Here is a 12,821-nt window from a genome sequence, read left to right as displayed (position 1 = left end):
TCACACAGGTATACATATATCTGTCTACAACTCGAGGGTGGTGTTCTACAGCCTTGGGCTTCTTGTTTGCATTTGCCTCAAACAATAATCATGGGCATACATAGGAGCTGGTCAGATTGGATCCCACCAATGGCTCAAAAACCATACCTCCCCACTCTGGCTTGGAGTGGCCAGGAGCCCACCATCTGTTTGCATGCTCAGACAGACAGACCAGGAGGAGGAGGAGAGGCGGAGGAGAGCAGACATGACCCCAACAGCAACAGAGAAAGACACTGGCAGAGCGTGAAAGGTGAAAAAAGTGCAAACTTTTTGTGTTTTTGGTCTCTCCCGGCTTCAGAGGCACCAAGACATCTCCTTGCCAAGGACACATGGGTGGGGGTGCTGATATAGCTCCTTGCCAAGGGCGCAAGGAAGCCTAGGTACGGCTCAAATACAACATTTGAGCCTGGTTGATTTTGAATTATGACCATTCATTTCAATATCATAATTTTAGCAGAAACTACTCTTTAGTACCCAGTGGGTGAGTAGGTCAAAGCACAGTGAATATGTACCAGACTCCCCATGCATTTTGTCGCCTTCACTTCTCTGGGTTGTTGTGTGATGTTAGAAGTTATCCAGAGTATAACTATGGCCAGAGGAAATGAAGCTGCCTTATATCAGATCTCACCATTGGGCAATCTAGTTCAGTAGATTGTCTATTCTGACTCCCCACTACTTTCTAAGATTGTCCCCCAGATTTGATATCTGAGATCCATTTACAGGAGATCTTTTCTCCTGGGGTGGGATCTTTTGGGTGCAAAATGTGTGGTCCACAACTGAGCTGAGTGTCATCCCAGGAATTGCTCAATTTCCTTTGAAAACAAGTGATATGCAAAGGGAGGGGAGAATGAAGGCTGAACTTCTGCTAAGAGTGCACAAGAAAAGGTACAGAGGTAGAGAAGGGATGATGCAGTTTGAGCTTGTTGGACAGACAACTTGTTGTGCAGCCCTGTCCAGTGCTATTTTTCTGGAAAAGAGGTGCTGTAACTCACCATGAACACATTCTTTTAGAATGGCAATGGTGCCGAAACTCAGCTCCGGCAAGTTCCAGCTGAAAAAAAAGTCCTGACCCCATCCATTCTTTTTGGCAATGGAATTGATCCAACATTTTTACTTCACTCCTTCATATGTATGACATTCCTGAGTCTTTTTGCAAGCATGCTAAACACTGGTTAATTGTTTTGCAAACAGATACTTGGTTACCCAAAGGATGCAAAATAATTTTATAAGCATCCTAAGTGGAGAGACAGCATAAAGGCTATTGAAATTATCATTCCACAAGTGATAAAACTCATTTTCATTTATTTATAAATGAGGTTTCTTTCCTCTGTAATCTGATTGTCAACACACTGAAATGCTTGTATTGCTGAGGTCTCATGTATCAATATAATTAAAAAGCTGTAACGCTGCACTCTCACAGCATGTTCAATAATGTGAAAGTGAAAGGCAGAGCAGCAGCAAAATATGCAGAAAAGAGAATACGTGTTCAAAGCCTGATTTAATCAGTTTGCGTTTCTATGCTACATGCACCCTTTCTTCTAGGCAAGGAATCCTAGATGATATCGCTCAGTGCTGGATATGGGTGACACAAGTGCTTCATTTTTTAAAGAGCAGAAACAGGGCTCAAGCCGTCCTATGAATTGCCTTGGGAGTCCTGCCCTAGTTCAGCTGTTTTGAGAGCTGGATGTAGGTGGGAGAAAAACACTCTGCATACACTCAGAGGTGCATATCTTCAAATATTCCAGGACTGAACTCTGTCAATGAAATCATGATTCAGACCTCAGGTTTAGAGTCTATGATTTATCAGTAATCAATCTGTATAAATATACAATTCAATATAGCATAGATTACTACCGTATGCTATATAACTCCACACCCCCATAATATACAGTACTGGTGGATATGGGCCATATCCCTTGGTTGAGGCAATTGCACCCCTTCAAATTTCTATCATTATTGTCAGGGCCACTTTATTTGTATGTATGTTTGCACGGTCATGCTCTTATTCTAATGCTTTCTCCACCTTTTTTTCTTTTTCTTTGCTGCTTAATAGTGGTTCAAGGGCACTTCCAGAAAGATTGTTTATTCACACAAAATTTGGTTGGCATCCCACACTTTCCAGCACAATTATCTCATCCCTTTCATAAGTATAAAATGTCTGATTAAAAAGTTGGAAAGTGCAGCATAGCAACCACTAGCTGGCAATGTTGTATAACCTCCACTTGGAAGATGTCACGATGAATGTTCACTTAACAGGTACAACTACATGCGTTGTACGTAGTGACACTGTGCATGCGCGCTACATAGTGACACCCCTCCCCTGCGGGCGCGTCATGTTTGCTGCTCCGGGTGCCAGAGCGGCTTCCGACGGCGCTGCCTGTAAACCAGCAACCCCAAACTGCTCAGTAAATACTCTAACCCGAGGGTGGGCAGGAAGGAAGCTCTCATACCAAAATGACTGTGAGCTCCAGGGAAAGCAGCCCTATATAGGCTTCCCCTCCACACTGCACCAAGGACAGCTTTTTCCTATGAGTGCATCACACAGAGAAGATACAAAGCAAAAAAAACCTTGCCCAGCATTTTGCTGCGATCTATGGGCCACTGTGCTGCCAGGCAAGGCATCCTGTGCTTATTGGGTACGGAACAGGGCTTTTAGCATTGTTTTTTAAGTGCTATAGCCTGATTTGTGACCTTAAAGTGAAGGACAAGTAGCGATACAACAGCAACAACTTTAACTTCCATTTAAGATACATTGGTATGTTTCTATCACAAAACTAGCTCTCTGCGGTAAGCAAACAGATGTTGACTTTTGATTGCAACATTTTTTTGGTTTTGGCAACTCTCTGCCTGCCTGCCTTTACATCCATTCATTCACCTACCTACACACAGAGAGTGAAATATGCTGAGAAATGACAGAAGCAACTCCTTTGCATCTCACCAGAGAGGCATTAGCATCGCTCTTTTACCTTGCAGACCTGCAATCTAATGAATTTCTTGTCTTCTCTCTGATGCACACAGAACTCTGATGATAACAACAAATTGGTGCCCAACTGTAGGCACAACAGGCTGCCTTGCAATCAACAAGCATCAGCATCAATTGGGACAAAGGATGAACCCCGCTACTTAAATCTGAAAATGGGAGTGCGCTAAGATCAATAGCATTACAGCCAGACACCTGGTGTTTGAAACTGGTATTTGACATGTTCCCTGACAGCCTGACACCTAAGGCTGCAATCATGAAACCCACTTTACCTTGGAATAAGCCTCACTGAATTCAATGGTACATACTTCTGAGCAGACAAAGATTGTGCTGCATGCTACGTTATTACAGTACTTTCACTTGACCATAACGGTTACCCACACTGTAACGGTTGCACCAGTAGCTCTTCCATGCTGTGAGGTTTTTTTCAGGTTTAAAAACCCACGGGGAGGTGTGAGGGAGACCACAAAAGGTGTATGTGTGTGCCTGATCATATGTAGAATATCACTGACTTGAATAAGATTAAAATAATAATTTAGTTAATCTTTGGATCAGTGCCGCCATTTTAGGAGGTATATACTATCCTCCATATTGATATCTCAATTTTGACAGCAAGAATACCAGTTGCTGAAAACTGCAGTGTGTGTGTGTGTGTGTGTGTGTGTGTGTGTGTGTGCTGCTTGTGGTTGGCCCAGGGGCGTAGGAAGGTGGGGGCGATAGGGGCGCTCCACCCTGGGCAGTGCAATCCCAAGGGCACCATTGCAGCTGCCCCTCCTTCCGCGCTAGGCGCCCCGCCCCCCGCAGGCAGTGGTCCCTGCCCCCAGAACGCACGCCATGCACCTACGGGTGGTGTGCCATGTCCCCAGAACGCGTGCCAGCCAGCCCCGCCCCTGCCTGCTCTCCGCCCCGGGTGCCCAAGCATGAAGCTCCGCCACTGGGTTGGCCACTGTGAGAACAGGATGCTGGGCAAGAGAGGTCATTGGCCTGATCCAGCAAACTCTTCTTATGATTATTCATTGCCTGCAGCATTCATTTGGTAGGTGAGTAGTATACCTTATGTTCCTTCCATGGAGGTCATGTATTGTAAGGTTTACATGTGAATTCCCCCTAGTGGAGTGGTCCCATGTGTGGAATCTGTCTTCCTCAAACTGGGGAGCAAAAATTGGAGGAAAAAAAATTCTGCACCTTCAGGAATTTATGTGGTGGTCCCAACACTTACTCCATCATCTACATGGTGGAGGAAAGGGGACATATCAAATATGTAAACGATGCCTGGAAACAATGCCATATGAGGAACGGTTTAGGGAGCTGGGTATGTTTAGCCTGGAGAAGAGAAGGTTAAGCGGTGACATGATAGCCATGTTCAAATATATGAAAGGATGTCATATAGAGGAGGGAGAAAGGTTGTTTTCTGCTGCTCCAGAAAAGCGGACACGGAGCAATGGATTCAAACTACAAGAAAGAAGATTCCACCTAAACATTAGGAAGAACTTCCTGACAGTAAGAGCTGTTCGGCAGTGGAATTTGCTACCAAGGAGTGTGGTGGAGTCTCCTTCTTTAGAGGTCTTTAAGCAGAGACTTGACAGACATACCGGTATGTCAAGAATGCTTTCATGGTGTTTCCTGCTTGGCAGGGGGTTGGACTGGATGACCCTTGTGGTCTCTTCCAACTCTATGATTATATGATTATATGATTCTATGTAATTATTGAAACAGGGCTAAAACTTTGGGTACTGGAACCTCCTTGACACACCATGAGGTCTGTTCTGATTATGAAGTCTTTGATCATCACATAAAGATAAGCTGTTCTGACTTATGGTGCCTTAAGCAAAGCAAGTTAGGGTATTAAACAAGTAATGGAGGTCACTGTTACAGCCAACCTAGCACATAAACTAAATGATCCATTTTTAAAAAACATGTCGAGATTCATTTTCGTACAGAATAAAAAATAAAATCTGCAGCTGGAGTGATACTATGCATGCTGCAGTAAAATGCTGGGAAACCTGGTAAATAAATGCTTTAATAACATATGTGTCACCCCGTAGTCCATTTACTACTTAAATAAATGCAATTTGGCTTCTAGGCAGTTGCTAGGTAATGCTGTCCTTAGGACAAGGTACACAATTTCCATTGTGATAATCATTTCTGAAACACTATTGCCCCCTGGTAGTGAGAAGCAGGCAATGCATGCAAATGTAATCTCTGCTAAACTGACTCCTTTCCTGTTTTGTAACTCACTCATTCTTCCAAAGATCATTTAGGCAATATGTAACTTTCTGTTTCTAGAAACATGCATTGTGTTGTTTTTTTCAAACCTTTCTGGTGAAATAGTTCCAATCTGTAGTTACACAGTAAGTGTTTATTTTTTATTTTTTTAAAAAAAATCATTATTTTGGGGTAAATACAGATTTTTCATGCCCACCTCAACAACAAAGTAGTAGGTGCTTGAATAATGAATCGTAGAAAGCATAAAATTTACTCTGGAAAGACATAAAAATAAATGGATGTCTGATGCCAGTGATGTTTCTACAATACCCTGAACTATGGAAAACACAGTTTGATGTGAGTCATTCTCATGCTCTGCATATGAGAATATGAGATTAGTAAAGTTTGTATTAAGAATCAGGTATCATTAGGGATAAACGGAGTTAGGATTGCAATCTTAATCTGCTCCCTGCTGTGAAATTCTAAAGGTAATGGAATGCACTACTCATTATTGTCCTTTTTCACAAGAGAAGGGCATTTTACTTGCACACCTCAGGCAAAGTCTGATCCTCTTTGCTAAAGTAGGATGAAATGTCTGGATTAGCACCCATTGCCTAAATCTGCGTTTTAAAATCTTGCCCCACTAGTAGTTAAATGCCAGTACTTAAAACTATAAATTAGCTTGTGCACTATGTTCAGCAGTCACAAACAAATTTTATGACAACAACACATTTTATGAAATAAATTGTTGCAATTAAAACGAATTTATATGCAGTTAAACAACATTACAGCTGAGTGCAGGAGTGAATCACATAATCCAGGATACAAAAAGCAAAATATCAACAGGGTGCTAAATTGTCCCTCCCTGGCGTCCAAGTGATGGAAAGGAATATAAGTGCCAACTCCCTGGGGCCCTGGGTGTCCTCCAATTTCCTCTCCTCAAACCACTTCTCAAATCTTATACAAAATACTTTTCAGTATTTCTCACTTCTCTTTTCTCAGCTCCTGCTAAATTTTTCTCCCAGACTGGGTGCTAAAAGGTGGTAGTAAGAAGGGCTTTAACCGCTTGCAAAAGAGGGAAAAATATGGTGATTGTGACTGCTGGTGTGGAAAATTCATGATTTAGAGGAAGAAAAGAAATCCCCTTCTGCATATTTTGCAGCAAACTTTTGCAGCAAGCTGCAGGGAAATCAATACTCTAATTTATATTTAAATATGTATTTCATCACAGAATACAAATGCATTTTAATGCATTTTTTCCAGCCTACAATTATATCACAAAATTTGAAATACAAGAATAATTTCTTCCCCATTTGAATATTAGACTGGAAGGTGGGATCAAGTCAGTTCATATCAGGATTCAGTGAAATCAAATTCCTCAGGCATTCCTAGACTCCAGTGCCCTTGCCAACGTTGTGTTTATTATCAGGGCCATATAAACTATAGCCTTGCTAAAATGCTGCAAGCTGTACTCACCAATCAAAGTCTGCCTCTGTGCAGACACATGGTTCGGATGCCATGGCTCCAGCGTACTTGCCCTGCATACATTTCTTTTCGGACTTACGCTTCCTGTAGATCCTTTTTGCTCCCATGATGCATGCTTCTCCCTGAGGTAAGAGAAAAACAGTGGGATAGATTCAATCAAATAGTTGTGTGGTTTGGAGACAAAACAACAAGTCCTGCTTGCACAACAGGGCTTTCCTCCTCTGCTCTCCCAATGCATCCCTCACTCCCAATAGGCTATGGGGGGTTTGGGGTTGAGAGAATTCCCAGAACAGGGCACAAGGGGAGGAAAGTGGGGAGTGTTTGATCTGGCAAGAGGAAATGCTTGTGCTGGTGAATTGATTTTATTAGCATGACATAGAATTCCACTGCACACTCCTTCATAATGGTGAGGTTTATCCCTACGGATAGATGATAGATCAGGGGTCCCCAAACTAAGGCCCGGGGGCCAGATGAGGCCCAATCGCCTTCTAAATCCGGCCCTCAGACGGTCCGGGAATCAACATGTTTTTACATGAGTAGAATGTGTCCTTTTATTTAAAATGCATCTCTGGGTTATTTGTGGGGCATAGGAATTCATTCATTTTTCCCCCAAAATATAGTCCGGCCCCCCACAAGGTCTGAGGGACAGTGGACCGGCCCCCTGCTGAAAAATTTGCTGACCCCTGTGATAGATGATAGATAGATAGATAGATAGATAGATAGATAGATAGATAGATAGACAGACAGATGCCAACACAAACACCACCCCTCCCATTTGAGGCTCTTTGTTTACCAAATTAGAATTAGCTAGTGGTTTTATGTCTTCTTCCACTTTCAAAGCAAATTGGCCACTCTTTCCTTAACACTACAAAGACTCCAGCTGAGGAATGCAAAAACACTCAGGCAAAGAAGTGTGTGTGTGTGTGTGTGTGTGTGTGTGAGAGAGAGAGAGAGAGAGAGAGAGAGAGAGAGAGAGAGAGAGAGAGAGAGAGAAGGAATGCAGATAAACATAAACATGTTGGTAAAAAAGGTAAAGGACCCCTGGACCAGGGCTGTCTCCAGTAGGTCGGGCGCCCTGGCGCTGAGGCACGGAGATCGCTCCGGCGCCCCCGCCCTCGCAGTGCACAGCATGGCTTCCGTGCGGCTTTGCCACGCAGTGCCCCCCCCCTGCCAGCCTGGCGCCCCGCACCACCGGGAGTACACCTAGAGCCGGGCCTGCCCTGGACGCTTAAGTTCAGTCAAAGGTGACTACAGTATGGAGTTGTGGCACTCATTTTGCTTTCAGGCAGAGGGAGCTAGTGTTTGTCCACAGACAGCTCTCCGGGTCATGTGGCCAGCATGACTAAACCGTGATGGAAACCAGAGCACACAGAAACGCTGTTTACCTTCCTGCTTCAGCAGTACCTATTTATCTATTTGCACTGGTGTACTTTTGAACTGCTAGGTTGGCAGGAGCTGGGACAGAGCAACGGGAGCCCACTCCGTTGCAGGGATCCAAACCACCGACCTTCCGATCGGCAAGCCCAAGGTCCACCTTCTACTGTAAGTGCCTGATTAGCATAGCTGGAATTTGCATATATCAGATCCCTACAGGAGGCCAGACAAATAAATCAGGATGAACAGGACTTTGTATCTTTGGTCACAGATTAATGGCCCACACTTTTTTACCTGGCTATGAAGCTGCCAGGGACGGTAGTCGTCCTCAGCACACCGTCGGTCGAAGATTGACTTGTAGTCCACCTTCACCAGCTGCCATTCAGAGCGATGGCTGAAGTGCCCAAAAACTCTGCACAAAACATACTGAACTGTTACCAGAAAAAAGTAATCATTTGAGTAAGAGCATACCTTTATCCATATTTAGTATCTTTGAATAAACCTGTAATGAATTTATAGCAGCCCAGATAGCTGAACTAAATGCAAAACTCTATCACATAACAATCAAGTAAGTGTGGCAATGTGTTTGTGGAGCAGTACCAGTGAGTCGTTTCTAGGTTCTCAAAACTCTGAATGTCCTTCATTCTTCCCAACTTGCCAGGATCAGTGTTTCCACGTGTGTGGTGTCAAAATAGTGTGTTGGGTTTTTCATCATGTGTTATAAATTTATAATAGAAAAGAAAAAATTCAAATTAAAAATGTAATAGGGATTTATTCAAAATATTTCTTCAGTACTCGTCACTGATTGATGCACGACATATGAAACAGCTGTTAGTGGATTGAATGCACATGACTCGTGAGGCAAGTGGCAATTCAAGCAGCAATATTAAAGATATACTTATAAGCAAATTATTTTGAAATAAAGCAAGTAAACACTTCCAACTAAGTTTGTCAACCAATTGCATGTTTTACAATTGGTTCAGTACCTGCCTTCAGTTTAACTAATTAATTATAATGTAAGTAAAATGCCCAAAGCACTACCAAAATAAATCTGTGTATTTTTTGAAATGCAAGAAATGTGGCATAACTTACAATATAATTACAATATAATTACAACATTCTGGTGATCATTTTAAATGTAGCAATAAAGAGTCTTCCCCTTGCCTTCAAGGGTTAGAAATGATATCTCATCTGATTATTCTCTGCTTACGTCATTATCAAAGTCTCCTCTCCAGGTTCTCCCAAAACGCCATCAACAAAAAGTGGGATGGATGTGAAGCTGTATTTGCTCCAGGACCTCCCTTCATCAAAACTTAACCTAAGGGAAACAAAAATGGAAAACAACATTTTTGGGGGGAAATACTATTTAAGAAGATGTAAAGAAAAGGAACCACCTATTTGCTGTACATGGCAAAAAAATGACTCAGATTTAAGAACTTGAGCTACATTATACAAGACAGCTTATCACAAACAGATTTTAGGAATTGCAAAGTTCCACAAAATATCGTTTCCAGCCATGTAAGTGTCTTAAATATCAAAGCACGGTCAGTGGAGAAAGATGAACATAGGATTTCCCATGGGATTGGCATTGATTTTACGTCATATACTGAATGCCATGTGAAGCAGTATGGCCTGAGTGTGAGTCTTCAAAATAATCTCATGGCATTAGAAGAATGTGAAGTAAAATGGTAGATGGATCAAATTCAGTGTTGATAAATGCAAAACACTGTAGGAGGGGGTTACAATTATCCATATATCCTGCAGGATTCTTAAACAGTAGATTTATCATGTACAGTATATAAAAAGAATATATGGAACTTTGTCAGATTAGGAGATGGAAGGGTTTGTGATTACTAACAATTTTTTTGATTCCAGGCTTCCAAACCATTAAAGGGTTTACTCTGTTGCACATCTTGTGTGTGAATCTGTAATCATAGCTTTAGTGTGATCAAGAGAGAAAGCATGTCAGTTTCTTAATTGGCATATCTTGACACTTAGTTAAAATATTTAGTCACGGCCCGATTGCCAATGGCGTGTAATATATAATGAAGGACTTCATGACTAATGAGATCAGAGAAGTTACAGTAATTACCAGAGATGTCTTATAGGCAGCGACGTATGTTTCATGGCAACCAAAACCCCACCTTGATCCAGATAAAGAACGCTGTGTTCTTCTTCAAAGATCTGGAGAAATACATAAAAAAAGGACTAAGTTTAACTTGCCTTAGTCTGGGAACGCATGCTTTCTAGGCAATACTGAGATACATAGGTCACAGTTTTGCAATCATATCAGTAAAAGACTTCCTAATGGCCTTGGTCTACTCTGTGACTCAGCTGGGGTTCAATATATCAAATACACAAATGCTGAGTTTAAGAGAGTTTTGCAGGATTTTGCTGCAATCCAAGCCCCTCTTCACATGTGCTTGGATGCAGCAGTAATCATCACTGGTAACAACCCATTGCTTCAGGCTAGTTCCCCATCTTTGCCCCCACCCCCATTGTTCTGCTTTGCATGCAAATAGCACTTGACTCCTTGGGAAGCGCTTTGCTTGCGTGCTATGTAAATACACTGTGGGGCTGAACCTCAAGGACTGAGGTTTTGAAATGCCACTAGAAGCAACCACAGAGATGACAGCAACCACCACACTCCGAGGGGTCTAAATCACAGACATGTTCACCAAAATTCCCAGGGAAGAGTGACTGACTGTTAAACCACCCTTAAGAATTGTCACTGTGAGGGGGAAAGGGGTCTCCTAAAAAATCAGCACTCTTAACAAACTACAGCTCCCAATATTTGGGGGGGGGAGCCATGACTGTTTAAAATGGTACAATACTGTTCTAAACATATAGTACAAATTGGGCCTTTAAGCATGTGCTGTTTGCAACAAGAAATATGGACTCAGAATAACATGCACTGTGGGCAAGAATGATTTCCTTTTTGATGTCGAAACAGTGGTACCTCGGGTTACAAACGTTTCGGGTTACAAACACTTCGGGTTACAAACTCCACTAACCCGGAAGTAGTAACTCAGGTTGCAAACTTTGCCCCAGGATGAGAACGGAAATCGCGCGGCAGCAGCCCAACGCTAGCAGGAGGCCCCATTAGCAAAAGCAGTTTCGGGTTAAGAACAGACCTCCAGAATGAATTAAGTTCGTAACCCGAGGTACCACTGTATTATCATTATTTGTATTCCCTTTCTCCAAAAATAAAGGCTCAAGGTGATTTAACCAAAAGATAAGGAACAGAGTCCATTCCTCTTCGACCCACTAGAGGGTCTTGTTCACTAGAGACAACACTTTGGTTATCAGGAATTAACTCCCCCCCCCCAAAATACATAAATAAATATATCTATCTATCGTATATGTTTTAAATCAGCAACCATAAATGCATTTGGAATTCAGCATGCCAGCAACGACCCTCAACAATATATGTTTAGAAGGCTAAGTTATTGTCAGTTCAGCACTTACTCTTTGCTTTGTTAATTCCACTTAAGTATGTACTTGACTCCACTTTACGAGGGTAGTTATTGCACTTTAATTAAATGCCAACGACTTACTAAAAACATATTTGTTGTTGTTTAGTCGTTTAGTCGTGTCCGACTCTTCGTGACCCCATGGACCATAGCACGCCAGGCACTCCTGTTTCGCACTGCCTCCCGCAGTTTGGTCAAACTCATGTTCGTAAAAAACATATTTACTGATGTGCAACAACCATTGCATTGTTGTCCATCTCATTACCTGATTGCCAAAGCTCATTACATGTTTGTACTCAGGCAGGGAAACAAAGAGCGGAGAGGGGAAGAACTCGTTTGGAAATCACAATTTCTAGTTGTGTGAGAAATGAACGGAAGGTTGTTCTTATGAATGGTAACTGATAAGCAGGAATTTTAAAGCTGAAATTGACACATCCTATTGGATTTCATCCTATTGAAATTCATGTGAAATTTATATTTCACAATATAAGAAGTACCAAGCCACCTGGATTCTACTAGTGGTAGGTGTCACCATTGGGGCGGGGTGTGAGTCCAGCAGGAACAGGCTTTGATGTGGTTTGCTTGCCTCATGATCAGGGGATTCCTACTGAGTTCATGTCCTGATTTCAGGCTTCTTGCTGGCCACAATGAGAACGGAATACTGTGCTAAATATGTCTTTAGTCTTATTTAGCAAGGCTCTTCTTTTGTACTTCTCTCTCTTTCTGGATCAATGCCAGAGTTAATTTTAGCATGTTCATATCAAAAATAGGTAACAAAAGGCGTGATAGGATAGGGGTGGGATTCCTGCCAGAGGGTTTGTTACATGCTGGCTCAGCTTTAATTTGTTACCTGTGTATCTGTCAAGTCAGCAGAGTGCCATAGCTCTTCAAAATGGCAACTGCTATTCTCGCTTTCCACTCAGTGACGCTAATGACTGGAGACTGGATCTGAATGCAACCCCCCTTTATCTCTTGATCACTGGAGGTGCTGGATATTATGGAGAGAGACATATCCTAAATAGGCTCACAGATGCGCAGAACAAAAAAACCACTACATTGCACATCACTCCTAAGTGCTGTGGGAGTGTTCTTGCATGGATTTTAAACATTGCATGGATTATAGCACCACAAACCTCTGTAAAGCAAATGCTTTCAGGACAAGAAAGGTGCTCCATTTATCATTTTCACTGCCTCTGCTCTGTTTGATGGACCATCTAGACCAAGGGAGACAACCTAAGGCCCGTGGGCCGGGTACGGCCCAATTG

General features: G+C 42.4%; 1 protein-coding gene across 3 annotated transcripts in view; it reads right to left on the bottom strand.

The window, feature by feature from the left end:
• SORCS1 (sortilin related VPS10 domain containing receptor 1) overlaps window positions 1-12,821 on the bottom strand; it is a 359,672-nt gene that overhangs the window by 46,304 nt on the left and 300,547 nt on the right. For all 3 annotated transcript variants that reach the window (XR_009557597.2, XM_035132751.3, XM_088670638.1), the window contains exons 13-16: window positions 10,176-10,267; window positions 9,294-9,401; window positions 8,378-8,495; window positions 6,701-6,831 (exon numbers count right to left, since the gene is read on the bottom strand). Coding sequence is in view for 2 of the 3 variants with exons in the window: in XM_035132751.3 (XP_034988642.3) it covers window positions 6,701-6,831; window positions 8,378-8,495; window positions 9,294-9,401; window positions 10,176-10,267 (449 nt within the window). In the remaining variant the exon portion in view is untranslated. The remainder of the gene's footprint in view (window positions 1-6,700; window positions 6,832-8,377; window positions 8,496-9,293; window positions 9,402-10,175; window positions 10,268-12,821) is intronic.

The sequence above is a fragment of the Zootoca vivipara genome, chromosome 5 (genome assembly GCF_965207765.1).
Source record: "Zootoca vivipara chromosome 5, rZooViv2.hap1.1, whole genome shotgun sequence".
NCBI classification, from domain to species: domain Eukaryota; kingdom Metazoa; phylum Chordata; class Lepidosauria; order Squamata; family Lacertidae; genus Zootoca; species Zootoca vivipara.
This window is presented reverse-complemented; position numbering and strand designations above follow the sequence as displayed.